This window comes from Ovis aries, chromosome X, assembly GCF_016772045.2.
Source record: "Ovis aries strain OAR_USU_Benz2616 breed Rambouillet chromosome X, ARS-UI_Ramb_v3.0, whole genome shotgun sequence".
In the NCBI taxonomy this organism is placed as follows: Eukaryota; Metazoa; Chordata; class Mammalia; order Artiodactyla; family Bovidae; genus Ovis; species Ovis aries.
Window position 1 is genome coordinate 72,083,706 of NC_056080.1, and position 23,568 is coordinate 72,107,273.

Here is a 23,568-nt window from a genome sequence, read left to right on the forward strand (position 1 = left end):
TAGTGGGGAACCCACACACAAACTGGAGGACAATAATAATAAAGTTCTCCCACTGTTGCAAAGGTCCTGAGCCCTACATTCAGTTACCCAGCCTGGAGATCCTCAAAAGGACTAGGAATTCCAGGGAATCTGACTTTGAAGGCCAGCAAGATTTATTTGCAGGACTTCCACAGGACATGGGGTAAACAAAGAATGGAGTCTCTTTGGAGGGTACACATAAAATCATGCACACACAAACACTCAAGGGAAAGGAGTATTTATCCTGCAGAAGACTGAACCAGGACTACTTGTCAGTGTTGGAGGGTCTACTGGAGAGGCATGTGTTGGTAGTAGCTCACCATGGGGATAATGATACTGGCAGCAACAGTTCTGGGAAGTATTCATTGGTGAGAGCTCTCCTGGAGGTCACCATTAGCGATACCATAAAGCCTGTAAACTTCAAGGCTGGGTGCCTCAGGCCAAATAACTAACAGGGAGGAAATGCAGCCCAATTCAACAGCAGACATGTGGACTAAAGTTTTACTAGCATGGCCTTTCCTGGCAGAGCAAGACGCAGTTTTTCCCATGGCCAGTCCCTCCCATCAGAAGTTTGCACAAGCTTCTTAGATAGCCTCATCCCCCAGAGGACAGGCAGGAGAAGCAAAAAGAACAATCCTGCAGCCTTCAGAATGAAAGCCACAATCATAGAAATTTGAACACAATGAAAAAGCAGAAGATTATTTCCCAGATAAAGAAACAAAATAAAATCCAAGAAAGACAACTAAATGAAGTGGAAATAGGCAATATTTCAGAAAAAGAATTGACTATAATGATAGTGAAAATTACCCAGGATCTTGGAAAAGGAATGGGGAATATGCAAGAAGTGCTTAATAAAGACATAAAAGAGCTAAAAAATCAAACAGAGATAAACAATACACTAGGAGGAATCAATAACAGAATAACTAAGGCAGAAGAATGAATAAGTGGCCTGGAATTCAGAATAGTGGAAATAATTGTCATGGAACACATAATAATATAAATAAAAGAATGAAAAGAAATTGAGACAGCCTAAGAGATCTCTGTGGCAACATATAAGTGTACCAACATTCACATTATAGCGGTCCAGAAGAAGAGATAGAGAAAAGACCCAAGAATATATTTCAAGAGATAATCACTGAAAAATTTCCTAACATGGGAAAGGAAACAGTCAACCAAGTTCAGTAAGTGCAGAGACTCCCAGGCAGGATAAACTCAAAAATGAACAGACCAAGACACATAGTAATACAATTGATGAAAACTAAAGACAAAGATAAAATATTAAAAGCAACAGGGAAAAAAATGATAAATAACATATAAATGATCTCCCATAACCTTATCATCTGATTTCTCAACAGAAACTCAACAAGTCAGAAGGGAGTGTCATGGTATATTTAAAGTGATGAAAGGGAAGAATCTACAACCAAGAGTACTCCATCCAGCAAGACTCTCATTCAGATTTGATTGAGAAATCAAAAGCTTTCCAGAAAAGTAAAAGTTAAGAGAATTCAGGATCACCAAACCCATTTACAACAAATGCTAAAGGAACTTCTCTAGGCAGAAAACACAAGACAAGGAAAAGACCTACAGAAAATAAAGCCAAAACAAATAAGAAAATGGTAATAGGATCAAACATATTGATAATTACCTTAAATGTAAATCGAATACTACATCAACCAAAGGACATTGACTAGGTGGATACAGAAACAAAGTCTGCATATATGCTGTCTAAAAAAGACCACCTCAGACCTAGGGACATATAGAGACTGAAGATATGGGGATGGGAGAAGGTATTCTATACAAATGGAAATCATAAGAAAGTTGGAGTAGCAATACTCATACCAGACACAAAGACATTTAAAAAAAAATTTCTCTTTCTTTTTTTATTTTTTAAATTATGAAAGTATGATAACTCATTTATAGGAGACTTGGAAGATACAGAATAAAGTTGCACATAATTCCAGTATGAAAAGTGTGAAAGTGTCTCTCAGTCATGTCAGTAATATGGGCTGTACTCTGCCAGGCTTCTCTGTCCGTGGAATTCTCCAGAAAGAATATTGAAGTCTGTAGCCATTTCTTTCTCCAGGGAATCTTCCTGACCCATTGATCTAACTCAGGTCTCCTGTATTGCAGGGAGATTCTTTGCCACCATATATTACAATTATTTTCTGAAGTAGATAAATTAAGATTTTATTAATACTGGAGTTTCAATATCAAACTCTGAAAAAAAATAGAGTTAATATACAGAAGAGTAGAAGGCTCGAGTAGACCTGAAAAGCATCATGCAATATTCAACATAATTAGATTCATACAATTTTTACATAACAGCAAGTACAAAATCTATTCAAGTTCCCATAAACTATAAAGCAGGGGACATTTGGAACATATCCAGAAACATAAAAGAAGGTGCAAAAATTTCATATTCTAAAGGTATCACTTCATGGGAAATAGATGGGGAAACAGTAGAAACAGTGTCAGACTGTATTTTGGGGGGCTCCAAAATCACTGCAGATGGTGACTGCAGCCATGAAAATGAAAGACGCTTACTCCTTGGAAGAAAAGTTATGACCAACCTAGATAGCATATTCAAAAGCAAAGACATTACTTTGCAAACCAAACGTCCATCTAGTCAAGGCCATGGTTTTTCCAGTGGTCATGTATGGATGTGAGAGTTGGACTGTGAAGAAAGCTGAGTGCTGAAGAATTGATAATTTTGAACTGTGGTGTTGGAGAAGACTCTTGAGAGTCCCTTGGACTGCAAGGAGATCCAACCAGTCCATCCTAAAGGAGATCAGCCCTGGGAATTCTTTGGAAGGAATGATGCTAAAGCTGAAACTCCAGTACTTTGACCACCTCATGTGAAGAGTTGACTCATTGGAAAAGACTCTGATGGTGGGAGGGATTGGGGGCAGGAGGAGAAGGGGATGACCTAGGATAAGATGGCTGGATGGCATCACTGACTCGATGGACGTGAGTGTGAGTGAACTCTGGGAGTTGGTGATGGACAGGGAGGCCTGGCATGCTGCGATTCATGGGGTCGCAAAGAGTCGGACATGACTGAGTGACTGAACTGAACTGAAATGAACTGAAAGGTATTGAAATTCTACAGAGTTTGTTATCACTGTGGAAGTATGTTAGAAATCAATATCAAAAGATATCTGAAAATAACCCACATATTTTGTGGATTATTGCATTTAGTGCAATGTGACATTTACCAAGAGAGATATTTGACTTAGCCACTGAAACCTTAGTAACAGTGAAAGACTGAAAAAAACACAGAAGGTAACTGCAGAGAAGAAAGCATTTAAGTGACAAACTAGTAAAAAATGAGAAATTAATATTAAAGATACTTCAAAAATCCCATGTATTTAGAAATTAAATGTCTGCTTATAATTGATAGGTGTATATAAGAAGCCATAAGAAGGAAAATGGGAAAATATTTTTAACAGAATAAAAATAAAAAGAGAATTTACCAGAATCTGTTGTACACAGCTGAAGCTTCTCAATGTAACTAAATACAAAGTGGAATCTTCACTAAGTTATGAAAACAAAAAATGGACAGTGGTATCAAATTTTGTTAAATTTAAACAAAATTTGTACTTTAGTTAATAATTCTGTATTCCAAATAAGATGTCCTTTTCATTATTGGGAACTGGAATGCAAAAAGTAGGAAGTCAAGAAACACCTGGAGTAAAGGCAAATTTGGCCTTTGAATATGGAACGAAGCAGGGCAAAGACTAATTAATAGAGTTTTGCCAAGAAAATGCACTGGTCATAGCAAACACCCTCTTTCAACAACACAAGAGATTCTCTACACATGGGCATCACCAGATGGTCAACACCAAAATCAGATTGATTAAATTCTTTGAAGCCAAAGACGGAGAAGCTCTACACAATCAACAAAAACAAGACCAGGAGCTGACTGTGGCTCAGATCATGAATTCCTTATTGCAAAATTCAGATTGAAATTAAAGAAAATAGGGGAAAACACTAGATCATTCAGGTATGACCTAAATCAAATCCCTTATGACTATACAGTGGAAGTGAGAAATATATTTACGGGCCTAGATCTGATAGATCATGGAAAAACCAAGAAAGTTCCAGAAAAAAAACATCTATTTCCACTTTATTGACTATGCCAAAGCCTTTGACTGTGTGGACCACAAGAAACTGTGGAAAATTCTGAAAGAGATAGGAATACAGACCACCTGACCTGCCTCTTGAGAAATCTGTATGCAGGTCAGGAAGCAACAGTTAGAACTGGACATGGAACAACAGACTGGTTCCAAAAAGGAAAAGGAGTAGTCAAGGCTGTATATTGTTACCCTGCTTATTTAACTTATATGCAGAGTACATCATGAAAAATGCTGGGTTGGAAGAAACACAAGCTGGAATCAAAATTGCTGGGAGAAATATCAATAACCTCAGATATACAAATGACACCACCCTTATGGCAGAAACTGAAGAGGAACTAAAAGCCTCTTGATGAAAGGGAAAGAGGAGAGTGCAAAAGTTGGCTTAAAGCTCAACATTCAGAAAACGAAGATCATGACATCTGGTCCCATCACTTCATGGGAAATAGATGGGGAAACAGTAGAAACAGTGTCAGACTTTATTTTGGGGGCTCCAAATCACAGCAGATGGTGACTGCAGCCATGAAATTAAAAGACACTTACTCCTTGGAAGAAAAATAATGGCCAATTTAGATAGTATATTCAAAAGGAGAGACATTACTTTGCCGACTAAGGTCTGTCTAGTCAAGGCTATGGTTTTTCCTGTGGTCATGTATGGATGTGAGAGTTGGACTGTGAAGAAGGCTGAGCACTGAAGAATTGATGCTTTTGAACTGTGGTGTTGGAGAAGACTCTTGAGAGTCCCTTGGACTGCAAGGAGATCCAACTAGTCCATTCTGAAGGAGATCAACCTTGGGATTTCATTGGAAGGAATGATGCTAAAGCTGAAGCTCCAGTACTTTGGCCACCTGATGCGAAGAGTTGACTTATTGAGAAAAACTCTGATGCTGGGAGGGATTGGGGGCAGGAGGAGAGGGGGACGACCGAGGAAGGGATGGCTGGATGGCATCACAAACTCGATGGACATGAGCCTGAGTGAACTCCGAGAGATGGTGATGGACAGGGAGGCCTGGCGTGCTGCAACTCATGGGGTCGCAAAGAGTCAGACATGACTGAGCGACTGAACTGAACTGAACTGAACTGAGATCTGATAGACAGAGTGCCTGATGAACTATGGAATGAGGTTCGTGACATTGTACAGGAGACAGGGATCAAGAGCATATCCATGGAAAAGAAATGCAAAAAAGAAAAATGGATGTCTGAGGAGGCCTTACAAATAGCTGTAAAAAGAAGAGAAGTGAAAAGCAAAGGAGGAAAGGAAAGATACAAGCATATGAATGCAGAGTTCCAAAGGATAACAAGAAGAGATAAGAAAGCCTTCCTCAGCAATCAATGCAAAGAAATAGAGGAAAACAGCAGAATGGGAAAGACTAGAGATCTCTTCAAGAAAATTAGAGATACCAAGGGAACAGTTCATACAAAGATGGGCTCAATAAAGGACAGAAATGGTGTGGACCTTACAGAAGAAGAAGATATTAAGATAGATGGCAAGAATACACGGAAGAACTGTACAAAAAAGATCTTCACGACCCAGATAATCACGATTGTGTGATCACTCACCTAGAGCCAGACATTTTGGAATGTGAAACCAAATGGGCCTTAGAAAGCATCACTATGAACAAGCTAGTGGAGGTGATGGCATTCCAGTTGAGCTATTTCAAATCCTGAAAGTTGATGCTGTGAAAGTGCTGCACTCAATGTGCCAGCAAATTTGGAAAACTCAGCAGTGGCCACAGGACGAGAAAAAGTCAGTTTTCATTCCAGTCCCAAAGAAAGGCAATGCCAAAGAAAGCTCAAACGGCCACACAATTGCACTCATCTCACATGCTAGTAAAGTAATGTTCAAAATTCTCCAAGCCAGTCTTCAGCAATACGTGAACTGTGAACTTCTAGATGCTCAAACTGGTTTTAGAAAAGTCAGAGGAACCAGAGATCAAATTGGCAACATCCGCTGGATCATGGAAAAGGAAGAGAGTTCCAGAAAAACATCTATTTCTGCTTTATTGACTACGTTATGCCAAAGCCTTTGACTGTGTGGATCACAAGAAACTGTGGAAAATTCTGGAAAAGATGGGAGTACCAGACCACCTGACCTGCCTCTTTAGAAATCTGTATGCAGGTCAGGAAGAAATGAGTATACTACCTAAAGCAATTTACAAATTCAGTGCAATCCCTATCAAGCTACCAGCCACATTTTTCACAGAACTAGAACAAATAATTTCAAGATTTGTATGGAAATACAAAAAACCTCGAATAGCCAAAGCAATCTTGAGAAAGAAGAATGGAGCTGGAGGAATCAACTTGCCTGACTTCAGGCTCTACTACAAAGCCACAGTCATCAAGACAGTATGGTACTGGCACAAAGACATACATATAGATCAATGGAACAAAATAGAAAGCCCAGAGATAAATCCATGTACCTATGGGAACCTTATCTTTGACAAAGGAGGCAAGAATATACAATGGAGAAAAGACAATCACTTTAACAAGTGGTGCTGGGAAAACTGGTCAACCACTTGTAAAAGAATGAAACTAGATCACTTTCTAACACCGCACACAAAAATAAACTCAAAATGGATTAAAGATCTAAATGTAAGATCAGAAACTATAAAACTCCTAGAGGAGAACATAGGCAAAACACTCTCCGACATAAATCACAGCAGGATCCTCTATGATCCACCTCCCAGAATTCTGGAAATAAAAGCAAAAATAAACAAATGGGATCTAATTAAAATTAAACGCTTCTGCACAACAAAGGAAAATATAAGCAAGGTGAAAAGACAGCCTTCTGAATGGGAGAAAATAATAGCAAATGAAGCAACTGACAAACAACTCATCTCAAAAATATATAAGCAACTTATGCAGCTCTATTCCAGAAAAATAAACGACCCAATCAAAAAATGGGCCAAAGAACTAAATAGACATTTCTCCAAAGAAGACATACGGATGGCTAACAAACACATGAAAAGATGCTCAACATCACTCACTATTAGAGAAATGCAAATCAAAACCACAATGAGGTACCACTTCACACCAGTCAGAATGGCTGCGATCCAAAAATCTGCAAGCAATAAATGCTGGAGAGGGTGTGGAGAAAAGGGAACGCTCCTACACTGTTGGTGGGAATGCAAACTAGTACAGCCACTATGGAGAACAGTGTGGAGATTCCCTAAAAAATTGCAAATAGAAATACCTTATGACCCAGCAATCCCACTGCTGGGCATACACACCAAGGAAACCAGAATGGAAAGAGACACATGCACCCCAATGTTCATCGCAGCACTGTTTATAATAGCCAGGACATGGAAACAACCTAGATGTCCATCAGCAGATGAATGGATAAGCAAGCTGTGGTACATACACACAATGGAGTACTACTCAGCCATTAAAAAGAATTCATTTGAATCAGTTCTGATGAGATGGATGAAACTGGAGCCGATTATACAGAGTGAAGTAAGCCAGAAAGAAAAACACCAATACAGTATACTAACACATATATATGGAATTTAGAAAGATGGCAATGACGACCCTGTATGCAAGACAGCAAAAAAGACACAGATGTGTATAACGGACTTTTGGACTCAGAGGGAGAGGGAGAGGGTGGGATGATTTGGGAGAATGGCATTCTAACATGTATACTATCATGTAAGAATTGAATCGCCAGTCTATGTCTGATGCAGGATACAGTATGCTTGGGGCTGGTGCATGGGGATGACCCAGAGAGATGTTATGGGGAGGGAGGTGGGAGGGGGGGTTCATGTTTGGGAACGCATGTAAGAATTAAAGATTTTAAAATTTAAAAAATAAAAAACTAAAAAAAAAAAAAACTGAAAAAAAAAAAAAAAAAAGAACTGGGCATGGAACAACAGACTGGTTCCAAATAGGAAAATGAGTATGTCAAGGTTGTATATTGTCACCCTGCTTATTGAACTTATATGCAGAGTACATCATAAGAAATGCTGGGCTGGAAGAAGCACAAGCTGGAATCAAGATTACCGGGAGAAATCTCAATAACCTCAGATATGCAGATGACACCACCCTTATGGCAGAAACTGAAGAGGAACTAAGAAGCCTCTTGATGAAAGTGAAAGAGGAAAGTGAAAAAGTTGGCTTAAAGCTCAACATTCAGAAAACGAAGATCATGGCATCTGGTCGCATCACTTCATGGGAAATAGATGGGTAAACAGTAGAAACAGTGTCCGACTTTATTTTTGGGGGCTCCAAAATTACAACAGATTGTGATTGCAGCCATGAAATTAAAAGACCCTTACTCCTTGGAAGGAAAGTTATGACCAATGTAGACAGCATATTGAAAAGCAGAGACATTACTTTGCCAACAAAGGTCCATCTAGTCAAGGCTATGGTTTTTCCAATGGTCTTGTACAGATGCGAGAGTTGGACTGTTAAGAAAGCTTAGCGCCAAAGTATTGATGCTTTTGAACTGTGGTGTTGGAGAAGACTCTTGAGAGTTCCTTGGAGTGCATGGAGGTCCAACCAGTGCATTCTGAAGGAGATCAGCCCTGGAATTTCTTTGGAAGAAATGATGTTAAAGCTGAAACTCCAGTACTTTGGCCACCTCATGCGAAGGGTTGACTCATTGGAAGACTCTGATCCTGGGAGGGATTGGGGGCAGGAACAGAAGGTTATGACAGAGGATGAGATGGCTGCATGGCATCACTGACTCAATGGACGTGAGTGTGAGTGAACTCCAGGAGTTGGTGATGAAGAGGAAGGCCTGGCGTGCTACGATTCATGGGATTGCAAGGAGTCGGACACGACTGAGTGACTGAACTGAACTGACTGACATGTTATTTTCCCATTCAAGCTTCACTTAAATTTATTTTTAAGTCTTAACTATAATAAATGCTCTAGTCTTTCAGCAGTAATTTTAGATGCCAAAAATACATGGAAATATAACAAAGTTTTGAGTGAATAAAAATTAGAAATCTATCATTCCTTTCGTACTAAGGCAAAAAAGTGGTATCAAATTGTCATTTTTTTTTAGCTAGGTCAAAATTAACTAGTTTTCTAATATATATTATAACTTATACTATTTATATATATTTATGTATGTTTACAAAAGCTTTTCTACTACACTTTATAAAATCTTGAGAAAGAACAATAACAAAAAAAGAGATGGAGAAATTGGAAAACACAAACTAAATGAAATGGGAACACTGAATAGGAACTAATAAAAGTGATACAAACTAGATAAAACTGAAAGAAAAATTCATATAGTTCAGTTGTTTTTAAACATGGGTGTTTCATTAGAAACACATCTGGAGCTTTGGAGAAAGAAAAAAGAAAACAATATCTGGGCATGTGTATTTTTCAATAAATTCCAAGATAATTCTGATATGCAACTGGATTTTAAAAAGTGATTACAGGTTTTCTATTAAATGGCTGTTTTAATGATATAGAATTTTGTATTACTTATTTTCTGTTAATGAGTCAAAATTCAATGGTATTAATTGAATAATATTACAATATCATAATATTAAAAGATGTTTATCAGTTTTCAATATCAATAGCCAGAAAAAATAAAAGATAATTACAGTTGCAAGTCATAATGGAAACATGATTAACCTAACAATATAAAATTATTACATACAACTTAGAGGTTTAAGTAGACAATGTGGTAAGCGGAAATGAATACATGCTCATGTTTTCATCCGCCCACTCAGTCTGTCTTTTGGGTGGTGCATTTATTCCATTTACCTTTAAGGTAATTAGTGATATGTATGATCCCATTGGAAAAGGCAATGGTAGCCCACTCCAGTGTTCTTGCCTCGAAAATCCCATGGGTGTAGGAGGGTGGGCTGCAGTCTATGGAGTTGCAAAGAGTCGGACACCACTGAGCGACTTCACTTTCACTTTTCACTTTGATGCATTGGAGAAGGAAATGGAAACCGACTCCAGTGTTCCTGCCTGGAGAATCCCAGGAACGGGGGAGCCTGGTGGGCTGCCATCTATGGGGTTGCACAGAGTCAGACATGACTGAAGTGACTTGGCAGCAGCAGCAGCAGCAGCATGATCCTATTGGGGCTTTCCAGGTGGCAATAGTGGTAAAGAACCTGCCTGTCAATGCAGGAGACATAAGAGTCGCAGGTTCAACCGCTAGGTCAGGAAGATCCCCTGTAAGACGGCATGGCAATGCACTTCAGTTTTCAGACAGATGAGCCTGGTGGGCTACAATCCAGCGGGTCACAAATAGTTGGACATGACTGGATTGACTTACCATGCATTCACATGATCCTATTACCATTTTCTTAATTGTTTTGGGTTTATTTTGTATAGGTTTTTTCCTTGTCTTGTGTTTCCTTCCTAGAGAAGTTTCTTTAGCATTTGTTGTAAAGCTTGTTTCATGATGCTGAATTCTCTTAACCTTTGCTTGTCAGGAAAGGTTTTGTTTTCTCCATCAAATCTAAATGAGAATCTTGCTGGGTAACGTATTTTTGGTTCTTCCTTATCATCATTTTAAATATATAATGCCATCCCTTTCTGGCTTGCAATGTTTCTTTTGAGACATCAACTGATAATCTTATGGGAGTTCCCTTGTATGTTATTTAAAACAAAGATTACTGCAAGAGACAAATTAGAACACTATATAATGATCAAGGTATCACTCTAAGAAGAAGATATAATGATTATAAATACATATGCATCCAACATAGAAGTACCTCAATATGTAAAGTGAAGTCGCTCAGTCGTGTCTGACTCTTTGCGACCCTGTGGACTGTAGCCTACCAGGCTCTTCCGTCCACGGGATTCTCCAGGCAAGAATACTGGAGTGGGTTGCCATTTCCTTCTCCAGAGGGTCTTCCCTACCCAGGGATCAAACACAGGTCTCCCGCATTGGAGGCAGACACTTTAACCTCTGAGCCACCAGGGAAGCCCTTCAATATGTAAGGCAAATATTAACAACCATAAAGGGAGAAATCAACAGTAATCTACTTTCATCAGTGGACAGATTATCCATGCAGAGAATTAGTAAGGAAACACAGGCCTTATATTACATATTATACCAGAAAGATTTAATAGATATTTAGTACAGTATTCTATCAAAAACAGCAAAATACACATTTTTCTCCAGTGAACATGGAACATTCTCCAGAATTGACCACATGCTGGCACACAAGGCAAGTATTGGTAAATTTAAGAAAATTGAAATCATAAAAAGCATCTTTTCTGATCACAATGCTATGATATTAGAAATAAACTGTGAGAGAAAATTACAAAAAACACAAACATGTGGAGGCTAAACAATATGCTACTGAAGAAATCAAAGAGAAAATGAAGTACCTAGAGAAAAATGAAAATGAAAACAAAATGGTTCAAAACATATGGGATGCAGAAAACGTAGTTCTAAGAGGGATGTTAACAGCAAACAATCTTACCTCAACAAAGAAGAAAAATCTATAATCAACCACCTAACCTCACTGCTAAAACAACTAGAGAAAGAAGCACAAAGAAAATCTAAAGTTAGTAGAAGGAAATAAATCACATAGATCAGAACAGAAATAAACGAGACAAAGAAAACAATATCAAAGATCAATGAAACTGAAACCTGGTTCTTTAAAAATAAACAAAATTGATAAATCCCTAGCCAGACTCATCATGAAGAAAAGGGAGAGGACTCAAATCTATAAAGTTAGAAGTGAAAAAGGGAAGTTGCAAGTGACACAACAGAAATGCAAAGCATCTTAAGAGACTAGTAGGAGCAACTGTATGCCAATATATTGGACAACCTGGCAGAAATAGACAAATTCTTAGAAAGGTACAATCTTCCAAGAGTGAACCAGGAAGAAATATAAAATATGAACAGACTGAACACAAGCATGAAACCTGATCACTTCACAGCCAAATTTTATCAAAAACTTAGAGAAGACTTGACACCTATCCTTCTGAAACTGTTTCAAAAATTGCATTGCAAGGAAAACTTCCAAAACCATTCTTCAGGCCACTATCATTGTGATACCAAAACCAGACACAGATCTCACAAAGAAAATTACAGGCCAATATCACTGATGAATATAGATGTGGAAATCCTCAACAAATACTATCAATCTGAATCCAACAAGACATTAAAAAAGATCATATACCATGATCAAATGGGATTCACCCCAGAGACGCAGGGATTTTTCAATGTCTGCAAATCAATCAATGTGATACACCACATCAATAAACTGAATAATAAAAACCATATGATCATCTCAGTAGATGCACAAAAAGGCTATGACAAAATTAAACACCCATTTATGATTTTAAAAAAAAAAAAAAACTTCCCCAGAAAGTGGGCATATTGGGAACCTATCTCAACTTTATAAAGGCCATATACAACAAACTTACAGTTAACATCATACTCAATGTTGAAAAACCAAAAGCATTTCCTCTATGATCAGGAACAAAACAAGGATGTCCACTCCTGCCACTTTTATTCACGTAATTTTGAAAGGCCTAGCTATGTCAATCAAAGAAGGAAAAGAAGTAAAGGGAATCCAAATTGGACAAGAAGAAATTAAGCTTTCAGTGTTTGGAGATGACATGATATATACATGTGTGTGTTATTGCTCAGTCATGTCCAACTCTTTGTGACTCCATGGACTGTAGCCCACCAGGTGCCTTTGTCCATGGAATTTTCCATGCAAGAATACTGCAGTGGGTAGCCATTCCCTTCTCCAGGGGTTTTTCCTGACCCAGGGATAGAACCTGGATCTCTCATATTACAGGCAGATTCTTTACTGTCTCAGCCACCAGGGAACCCTGGTACTATATATAGAAGATTCTAAATACACTACTAGAAAAATACTCGAGTTTGTCAATGAATTTTGTAAAATTGCAGAATATAAAATTAATACACAATAATCTATCACATGCTTATACACTAACGATGAAAAATCAGAAAGAGAATTTTAAGAAACAGTCTTATTAACCATCGCATCAAAACAAAAAATATATGTAGGAAAAAAATCCACCTAAGGAGAATAAGGGCCTATTCTCTGAAAACTATAAGACATTGATGAGAGAAACTGAAGAAGACAAACAGATGAAAAGATATACCATATTCATGGGTTGGAAGAATCAATATTGTCAAAATGGCTATACTATCCCCCAAAAAACTACAGATACAATGCAATCCCTATCAAATTACTGATGGCATTTTTTACAGAACTAGAACAAGAAATCTTAAAATCCATATGGAGACACAAATATCATGAACAGCCAGAACAATCTTGAGAAAGAAAAACGGAGCTGGAGGATTCAGGTTCCCTGACTTCAGCCTATACTGCTATGCTACAGTCATCCAAAAAGTTAGGCACTGGCCCCCAAACAGAAATATAGATCAATGGAACAAGACAGAAATCACAGAAAGAAACCCATGCACCAAATGGTCAATTAATCTATGACAAAGGATGCAAGAATACACGATGTTCACAATGTTGGAAAGACAGTCAATTCAACAAATAGTTTTGGGAAAGCTGGATAGCTACAGTTTTTTAAAAAAATAGTTCATTCTACAACACCATACACTAAAATAAGCTCAAAATGGATTAAAGATCAACATGTGAGACCAGACACTATAAAACCCCTAGAGGAAAGCATAGGCAGAATACTCTGGCACAAATCACAGCAATATCTTTTTCAATCTGTCACCCACAATAATGGAAATAAAAACAAAAGTAAACAAATGGAACCTAATTAAACAAATGCTCCTTCATGCAATGGGAACAATAAACAAAATGAAAATCAACCCATATCTGGGTTTCAGTTCAGTTCAGTTCAGTCATTCAGTCATGTCCAGCTCTTTGCGAACCCATGAATTGCAGCACACCAGGCCTCCCTGTCCATCACCAACTCTGATATTTAAATATCTGTAACTCCTCCATATCTGGAGGAATCAATATCTGAAGGAAACATTATCTGAAAGGATACATATACCATCAGTGTTCAATGTAGCACTGTTTACAATAGCCAAGCCATGCAAGATTGGGAGAAAATATTTGCAAATGATGCGACCAAAAAGGGGTTAATCTCCAAATATTACAAACAGCACATGAGGCTTAACATCATCCAACAAACATCCCAATCAAAAAATGGCCAGAAGAAACTTCTCCAAAGAAAACATACAAATGGCCAAAAGGCACATGAAAAGATTCTCAACATTGCCAAATATTATAAAAATGCAAATAAAAATTACAATGAGGTATCACCTCACACCACTCAACATGGCTATTATCAAAAATCCATGAACAATAAATGGTGGAGAGGGTGTGGAGAGAAGGGAACCCTCCTATATTGTTGTTGGGAAATCAAATTAGTACAACCACTATGGAGAACAGTATGCAGGTTCCTTTAGAAACTTAAAATAGAGCTACCATCAGTTCAGTTCAGTTCAGTCACTCAGTCGTGTCCGACTCTTTGCGACCCCATGAATCGCAGCACACCAGGCCTCTCTGTCCATCACCATCTCCCAGAGTTCACTCCGACTCACGTCCATCGAGTCCGTGATGCTATCCAACCATCTCATCCTCGGTCGTCCCCTTCTCCCCCTGCCCCCAATCCCTCCCAGTATCAGAGTCTTCTCCAATGAGTCAACTCTTCTCATGAGGTGGCCAAAGTACTGGAGTTTCAGCTTTAGCATCATTCCTTCCAAAGAAATCCCAGGACTGATCTCCTTTAGAATGGACTGGTTGGATCTCCTTGAAGTCCAAGGGACTCTCAAGAGTCTTCTCCAACACCACAGTTCAAAAGCATCAATTCCTCGGGCTCAGCTTTCTTCACAGTCCAACTCTCACATCCATACATGACCACTGGAAAAACCCTAGCCTTGACTAGACGGACCTTAGTCAGCAAAGTAATGTCTCTGCTTTTGAATATACTATCTAGGTTGGTCATAACTTTTCTTCCAAGGAGTAAGCGTCTTCTAATTTCATGGGTGCAGTCACCATCTGCAGTAATTTTGGAGCCCCCAAAAATAAAGTCTGACACTGTTTCTACTGTTTCCCATCTATTTCCCATGAAGTGATGGGACCAGATGCCATGATCTTCGTTTTCTGAATGTTGAGCTTTAGGCCAACTTTTTCACTCTCCTCTTTCACTTTCATCAAGAGGCGTTTTAGCTCCTCTTCACTTTCTGCCATAAGGATGGTGTCATCTGCATATCTGGGGTTATTGATATTTCTCTTGGCATTCTTGACTCCAGTATCACCCAGTAATCCCATTGCTGGGCATATATCTGGAGGAAACATGATCTGAAAGAATATGTATAACATCAGTGTTCAGTGTAGCACTGTTTGCAATAGCCAAGCCATGCAAGTGATCTAAATGTCCATCAGAAGAAGAATGGACAAAGAATATGTGGTACATATATATAATGGAATATTATTTAGCTATTAAAAATGGAATAATGCAATTCGCATCAAGATGGATGAACCTAGTGATTGTCATGTTAGATGAAGTAAGCAGACAGTGAAAAAGAAATATCATACGATATATTTTATATGCAGAATCTAAAAAGAAGTGATACAAATAAACTTATTCACAAAACAGAAACAGACTTATAGAATTAAAGAATGAACCAATGGTTACAAGGGGGGAAGAATTATGGGAGAGATAGTTAGGGAATTTGGGATCAACATGTGTACACTGCTATATTTAAAATGGATAACTAATAAGGTCCTACTATACAGCAGAGAGAACTCTGCTCAATGTTATTTGTCAGCCTGGCCGGGAAAGAAGTTTGGGGTGGGGAGAGGATGAATACATTATATATATAGCTGAGACACTTTCCTGTTCACCTTAAACTATCACATTTTCAATTGGCTATACTCCAATAAAAAATAAGTTTTTTTTTTTTAAAGAAAAACGCAGGACTACCACTAAAGAAAATCATCAAAACCACAAAGGAAGAAACAATAGAGAAGGAATACAAAAACAATCAAGAAACAAATAATAAAATGGAAATAAATACATACCTGTCAATAATTATTCTAAATTTCAATGGAATAAGTGCTCTCATCTAAAGACAAAGGATGGTTGATTGGATTAAAGAAAAAGACCCTTCAATATTCTGTCTATAAAAGGCTCATTTTAGGGGTAAATACAAATACTGATAAAGTCAGAGGATGAAAAAAGATACTTCAAACAAATGAAATGACAAGAAAGCTAGGTAACTATACTCATTTCAGAAAAAAATAGGAGCTTTTCAAGATGACAGAGGAATAAAACATGGAGATCACCCTTACTTCCACAAAGACATAAAAAATTCATCTGCATGTGGAACAACTACAGAGCACTTTCTGAAAGCTGGCAGAAGCCTCCAGACTTCCAAAAAGGCAAGAATAAGGTAGGACAAAAGATAAAGATGAAAAAAAAAAAAAAGAGAGTTAAAAGTTTTCAGGACAGAGATCTGCACTCCAAGGAGGGATTCATGAAGGAAGGAAGTTTTCCAGACATTCAGAAATCCCCTCACAGGTGAGGTCAGGAAGGGATTTTGTAAACCCTGAGGGGAATGAAGCAGCAGGTGCTTGGAAGCCAAAATGGGGGATCATTGTTGAAAAGCAATTCCAAGCCAATAAGTGGCTTGCAAGCCTGTGCCTGGAGCATAAAGTGGGGGCAGGGTGCTAAGGCTCAGGCCCTGGGGTCAGACCCCAGAGACAGGACCAGGCTTGGTTGCTGTAAAGATACTTTGAGGGCGCTAGTACAACAGAACTGAGGGAGTCCATGGAAAAACCTGGGCCCACCAGAAAGCCAAAAGGTCATTACTGTGGGAATGTTCTAATTCTCATAGAACAAAGGACCCCATCTCCATGAATATCTTAGGGGGAGGAGATGGCTGCAGTCTTCAATTCCAGAAGTAGAAAAGCCAGTGCGAGTGCCAGAGGTGGAAGACAGGAGGCCACTATGGCCATGATCCCAGGTGTCACAGCTGCTACCAAGCTGTGAGTGGACACCAGTCACTGTCCACATCTTCCTGGGAACCTGAGCATCTTGGTTCTACCAAGGGACCCACAACCCAGGGTGAACAACCCTGGGGATATGCATGACCTGCCTCAGACTGTGGCAAGCTCCCACAGGTCTCAGCTGGTCACAGTGGGCACTCCCCAAACACCCCAACTGTGTGTGTCATACTCCTCTCTCTCTCTACCCCAACTGAGCAAGCCAGCCCTAATAAGCTGCTACTATCATCTCCTGGTGTCTGGGTGGAGAACAGACACTGGAGAGTGGCCTACAAGCAGAGGAGGGCACAAAACCAAAGCAGAGCACTAGGGTCTGTGTGAGTATAGGAAAGGGAAATCACACTCCTGCAGACACAAGTGCAGTGGATTAAATCCCCACAATTATCCTGAGACTGTGGATTTCAGCAGCAAGTACAAGCTGGAGTAATGCAAGATATGAGTCTGAGCTGACTGCAAACTGACAACAGCAGGTTTAGAGACTTTTCTAGAAATATTGGAGGACTTTTGGAATAGGTAGATGAGCTGGAACACACTGTGTAGACAGGAAAACAGGGAAATCACAAGTACATTCTTACTACCACTCTCTATATATTTTTCCCTTTTCTTTTATTTTTCATGTTGTTATAATGTTCATTATTCCTTTAAAATTTTTGTGTGTGACCTATTTTTTTCATTTCTTAAAACTTCTTATTTTACAGTAAATTCATTGTATTTTCCTCTATTTTTACAGTACTGTTTAGATATATTGCATTTTTCTATGTTTTTGATTTTATATTTCTGCTACTCTGGTTTTCAGTATTCATTTTCACTCAGGGATTTCATTGTTGGCTTGATCTGTTCTGACTCCTTGGCTTGATCTCTTATGTTTTGACTCCTGTTTTTATCCTTTTTCCCTCCTTTTTCTCTTCTTTTTGTAAGTATGCAAGTCTCTTCGGGTGTTCTTGGCTGTGGAATGTTATTTCACCATCACTCTTTGGGTTTTGCCTTCTGTTCTGTGTGGCTTGTGAAGTCTTGGTGCTACAGTTAGTAAGGGATCAGGCCTGAACTCCCAAGGTGGAAGACCGAAGTGTAGGACTTTGGACCACCAGAGAACTCCTGACCCCATGAAAAATTAATTAGTGAGAGCCCTCTCCAAAGCATCCATCTCAACGCTAAGAACAAGCCCCACCATAAAGCCAGCAAGTTTCAGTACCAGATGACTCACACCAAAGCTTCAGCAAAGTAGGAACACAAAATTGCCCATTAGAAGAAAAGCTGCCCAAAGTCACACTAAGCACAAAGACAACAAAAAATACAGTACTGGACATGGCATAGCCTTTCAGAAAGACAAGATCCAATTTCATCCACAAGAACATAGGCACAAACCAAGAAACCTTCATAAGGCACTTCTCCAACCCCAGTCATGGGAGTTAGACTCCACAATTAAGAGGAACTAAGCCACTCAAAATACTGCACAATTGCACTCATCTCACATGCTAGTAAACTAATGCTCAAAATTCTCCAAGCCAGACTTCAGCATTATGTGAACCATGAACTTCCAGATGTCCAAGCTGGTTTTAGAAAAGGCAGAGGAATCAGAGATCAAATTGCCAACATCCGCTAGATCATGGAAAAAGCAAGAGAGTTCCAGAAGAACATATATTTCTGCTTTATTGATTATGCCAAAGCCTTTGACTGTGTGGATCATAAGAAACTGTGGAAACTTCTGAAAGAGATGGGAATACCAGACCACCTAACCTGCCTCTTGAGAAACCTATCTGCAGGTCAGGAAGCAGCAGTTAGAAATGGACATGGAACAACAGACTGGTTCCAAATAGGAAAAGGAGTACATCAAGGCTGTATATTGTCACCCTGCTTATTTGACTTATATGCAGAGTACATCATGAGAAACGCTGGGCTGGAAGAAGCACAAGCTGGAATTAAGATTACCGGGAGAAATCTCAATCACCTCAGATATGCAGATGACACCACCCTTATGGCAGAAACTGAAGAGGAGCTAAAAAGCCTCTTGATGAAAGTGAAAATGGAGAGTGAAACAGTAGGCTTAAAATTCAACATTCAGAAAACAAAGATCATGACATCTGGTCCCATCACTTCATGGGAAATAGATGGGGAAACAGTGTCAGACTTTATTTTTTTTGGGCTCCAAAATCACTGCAGATGGTGACTGCACCCATGAAATTAAAAAACGCTTACTCCTTGGAAGAAAAGTTATGACCAACCTAGATAGCATATTCAAAAGCAGAGACATTACTTTGCTGACTAAGGTCTGTCTAGTCAAGGCTATGGTTTTTCCAGTGGTCATGTATGGATGTGAGAGTTGGACTGTGAAGAAAGCTCATCGCTGAAGAATTGATGCTTTTGAACTGTGGTGTTGGAGAAGACTCTTGAGAGTCCCTTGGACTTCAAGGAGATCCAACAAGTCCATTTTGAAGGAGATCAGCCCTTGAATTTCTTTGGAAGGAATGATGCTGAAGCTGAAACTCCAGTCCTTTGGCCACCTCATGCGAAGTGTTGACTCACTGGAAAAGAATCTGATGCTGGGAGGGATTGGGGGCAGGAGGAGAAGGGGATGGATGGCATCACTGACTCGATGGACGTGAGTGTGAGTGAACTCCGGGAGATGCTGAAGGACAGAGAGGCCTGGTGTGCTGTGATTCATGGGGTCACAAAGAGTCGGACATGACTGGGCGACTGAACTGAATTGAACTGAACTGAAGACATTTAGGTGTGCAGAAAAGAGATCTTAAATACAGTAAATTTTTAAAAAGTGAAGACAGAGAAATATGCAAAAGATAAAGGAATGTGGTAAAACCTCAAAAAATCAACCAAATGAAGAGGAAATAGGCAGTCTACCTGAAAAAAAGAAAAAGTCTGAGTACTGATAGTAACGATGATCCAGATTCTTGAAAATAAAATAGAGGCAATAATAAATAGACTGGAGACATGGATCGAGAAGATACAAGAAACATTTTACAAGGACCTAGAAGAATTAAAGAACAGAGAATCAGCATGAACAACACAATAAGTGAGATTAAAAATAGATAAGCAGAAACCAATAGCAAAACAATAGAGGTAGAAGAATGGATAAGTTAGCTGAAACATAGAATGGTGGAAATAAGTAAAGTATAACAGCATAAAGAAAAAAGAATAAAAAGAAATGAGGACAGTCTCACAGGCCTCTGGGAAAACATTAAAGACAACAGCATCCAAATTATCGGGGTACCAGAAGAAGAAGCCAAAAGAAAGGTTATTAGAAAATATTTGAAGAGATTATTAAAAACTGAAAATTTCCCTAACATGTGAAAGGAAATAGCCACTCAAGCCCAGGAAGCCCAGAGAATCCCATACAAAATAAACCCAAGGAGAAATAGCCAAGACACATATTAATCAATTGAACAAAAATTAAACACAAAGAACAAATATTAAAAGCAGCAACGGGAAAGTAGCAAATAACATAAAAGGGGATCCCCATGAGGCAAATAGCTGATTTCTTAACAGAAACTCTGCAAGCCAAAAGGGATTGGCAGGGTAAACTCAAAATGATAAAAGGAAAAAACCTACCACCAAGATTATTGTATCCAGCACGGATCTCTTTCATATTTGATGAAGATATCAAAAGCTCTACAGACAAGAAAAAGCTAACAGAATACATCACCACCAAACCAGCTTTACAACAAGTGCTAAAGGAACTTATCTAGATGGGAAACAGAAGGAAATGAAAAGGCCTATATGAACAAACCCAAAACAATAAAATAAATGGTAATAGGATCAAAGACCTCAAGCATTACTTTAGATGTAAATGGACTGAATGCTTCCACCAAAAGACACAGATTGGCTGAATGGATACATAAATAAGACCCCTACTTATGCTGTCCATAAAAGACCCACTTTAGACTTACAGACACATACAGACTGAAAGTGAGTGGCTAGAAAGAGATATTCCATGCAAATATAAATCAATATATGAGGCAGTAGCAATACTCATATCAGATAAAATAGACTTTAAAATAACAACCATTACAAGAGTTGTGGCTCAGCTGGTAAAGAATCTGCCTGCAATGAGGGAGACCTGGGTTTGATCCCTGGGTTGGGAAGATGCCCTGGAGAAGGGAAAGGCTACCCACTCCAGTATTCTGGCCTGGAAATTTCCATGGACTGTATAGTCCATGGAGTCGCAAAGAGTCAGACACGACTGAGAGACTTTTGCTTCACTTCACTTCACAAAAGATAGGGCTTCCCAGGTGGCTTGGTGGGTAAAGAATCCAACAGCATGAAGGAGACACAGGAGGTACAGGTTTGATCTCTAAGTTGGGATGATGCCCTGAGGGAGGGCATAGCAACCTTCTACAGTATTCTTGCCTGGAGAATCCCATGGAAAGAGGAGCCTGGCAGGCTACAGGCGATACAGTTGCAGTCGGACATAACGGAAGCAATTGAGTACACATGCACATATGCACAAGAGATAAGAAAGCATGCAGCATAATGAACAAGGGATCAATCCAATAAGAAGATATAACTATTATAAGTGCATTTAACATAGGAGCACCTCAATACATATGGCAAATGCTAACAACAATTAAAGGGGAAATAAACAGTAACACAATAATGGGGGGCTTTAATGCCTTACCCACACCAATGGACAGATCATTCAGACTGACAATTAATAAGGAAACACAGTCTTTAAATGATACATTGGACCAGTTGGACCTAATTGATACCTACAAGGCATTTCATTCAAAAACAGTAGATTTCACTTTTTTCTCTTGTGTCACAAATCAAGCCTTGGTAAATTAAAACAAAAATTGAAACATTTCAAGCATGTTTTCTGACCACAATGCTGTAAGATTAGATATCAACTACAAGAAAAGAAAAACTAAAATAACACAAACACATGGATGTTAATATGCTTCTGAATAACCGAAAGGTCACTGAAGATATCAAAAGAGGAAATTAGAAAAATACCTTGAAGCAAATGGCAATGAAAACAGGACAATTCAAAACCCATGGAATGCAGTAAAAGCAGTGCTGAGAGGGATGTTTATAGCAATATCACCCTACCTCAAGAAATAAGAGAACCATCAAACAACCTAACTTTATATGTAAAACAACTAGAAAAAGAAGAACAAAGGAAAAAATAAACTTTAATCAAAAGCTATAATTAAAGATAAAGAAGGGCATTATAAAATGATAAAGGGAAGGGATCAGTGCAAGAAGAGGATATTATATTCATTAAACATATACACCCAATACCAAACAACTAAATATACAAAGCAAGTACTAAGAGACATAAAGGGAAAATTAAAAAAAAAAAAAACAATAAAATAATAGTAGAGGACTTTTAGTACCCTGCTTACACCATGGCCAAATATTCCAGACAGAAAATCAATATGGCAATAATAATCTTAAATGACACAATAAATATTTATAGGATAATCCACTCCAAAATGGCAGAAATAACTTTTATTTTGATGTGTACATGGAATGTTCTCCAGGATAGATTACTTGCTAGGCCATAAAATAAGTTTGAATAAATAGAAGACAATATAAATTATTTCTAGCAGTTTTGAACCACAGTGGTATAAAACAAGAAATCAACTACAGAAAGAAAAGTGGAAAAGGAAAAAAAAATGTGTGGTTACTAAAAAGAATATGTTACTAAAGAAACAATATTTTAATGAAGAAATCAAAGTAGAAATCAGAAAATACCTCAAGACAAATGATAATGGAACCATAACACTTCAGAATCTATGGATTGCAGCAAAAGCAGTTTTAAAAGGGAAGTTTATAGCTGTAAAGGTCTTCCTCAAAAACCAACAAATATCTTAAATGAACAACCTAACCTACAACATTAAAAAAATAAAAGAAGAAATAAAGCCCAAATTCAGCAGAATGAAAGCAATAAAGATAAGACAGGAAATAAATAAATTAGAGATCAAAAGATCATAGAAAACAGAGCAATGAAACTGAGAGCTGCGTTTTTTAAAAAAAATATATATGTATATATATATATATATATATATATATATATATATAAACGAAATTGTATATCTTTAGCCTGGCTCACCAAGAAGAAAAGAGAGGAGATCAAAATAAACAAAATAAATGACACCATGTTAGCAAAAGGAATGATAAAAATCACATGATAATCTCAATATATTCAGAAAAAACATTTAACAAAATTCAACATTCATTCATGATTTAAAAGAACAAAAACAAAAAAATTCTTCAAAGCGAGTATAGAAAAATATGTCTCAACATATTAAAGGCCATGTATGACAAGCCCACAGCCAGTATCATACTCAAACATGAAAAGTCGCCTTTTCTCTAAATTCAGGAACAAGGCAAGATGATTATTCTGGACACATCTATAATGCAGAATTGTGATATTCTAACCACAACAATCAGCCAAGGAAAAGAAGTAAAAGGCATTAAAATTGAAAGGGAAGAGGTAAAACTGT

General features: G+C 38.2%; 1 protein-coding gene across 1 annotated transcript in view; it reads left to right on the forward strand.

Moving 5' to 3' along the window:
- Positions 1–16,979: 16,979 nt before the first annotated feature.
- The window catches only part of LOC121818337 (uncharacterized), a 29,108-nt gene continuing 22,519 nt past the window's right edge, over positions 16,980–23,568 (forward strand). Inside the window, 1 exon segment of the mRNA XM_042242327.2 lies at positions 16,980–17,089. Within this exon segment, the coding sequence (XP_042098261.1) occupies positions 16,980–17,089 (110 nt within the window).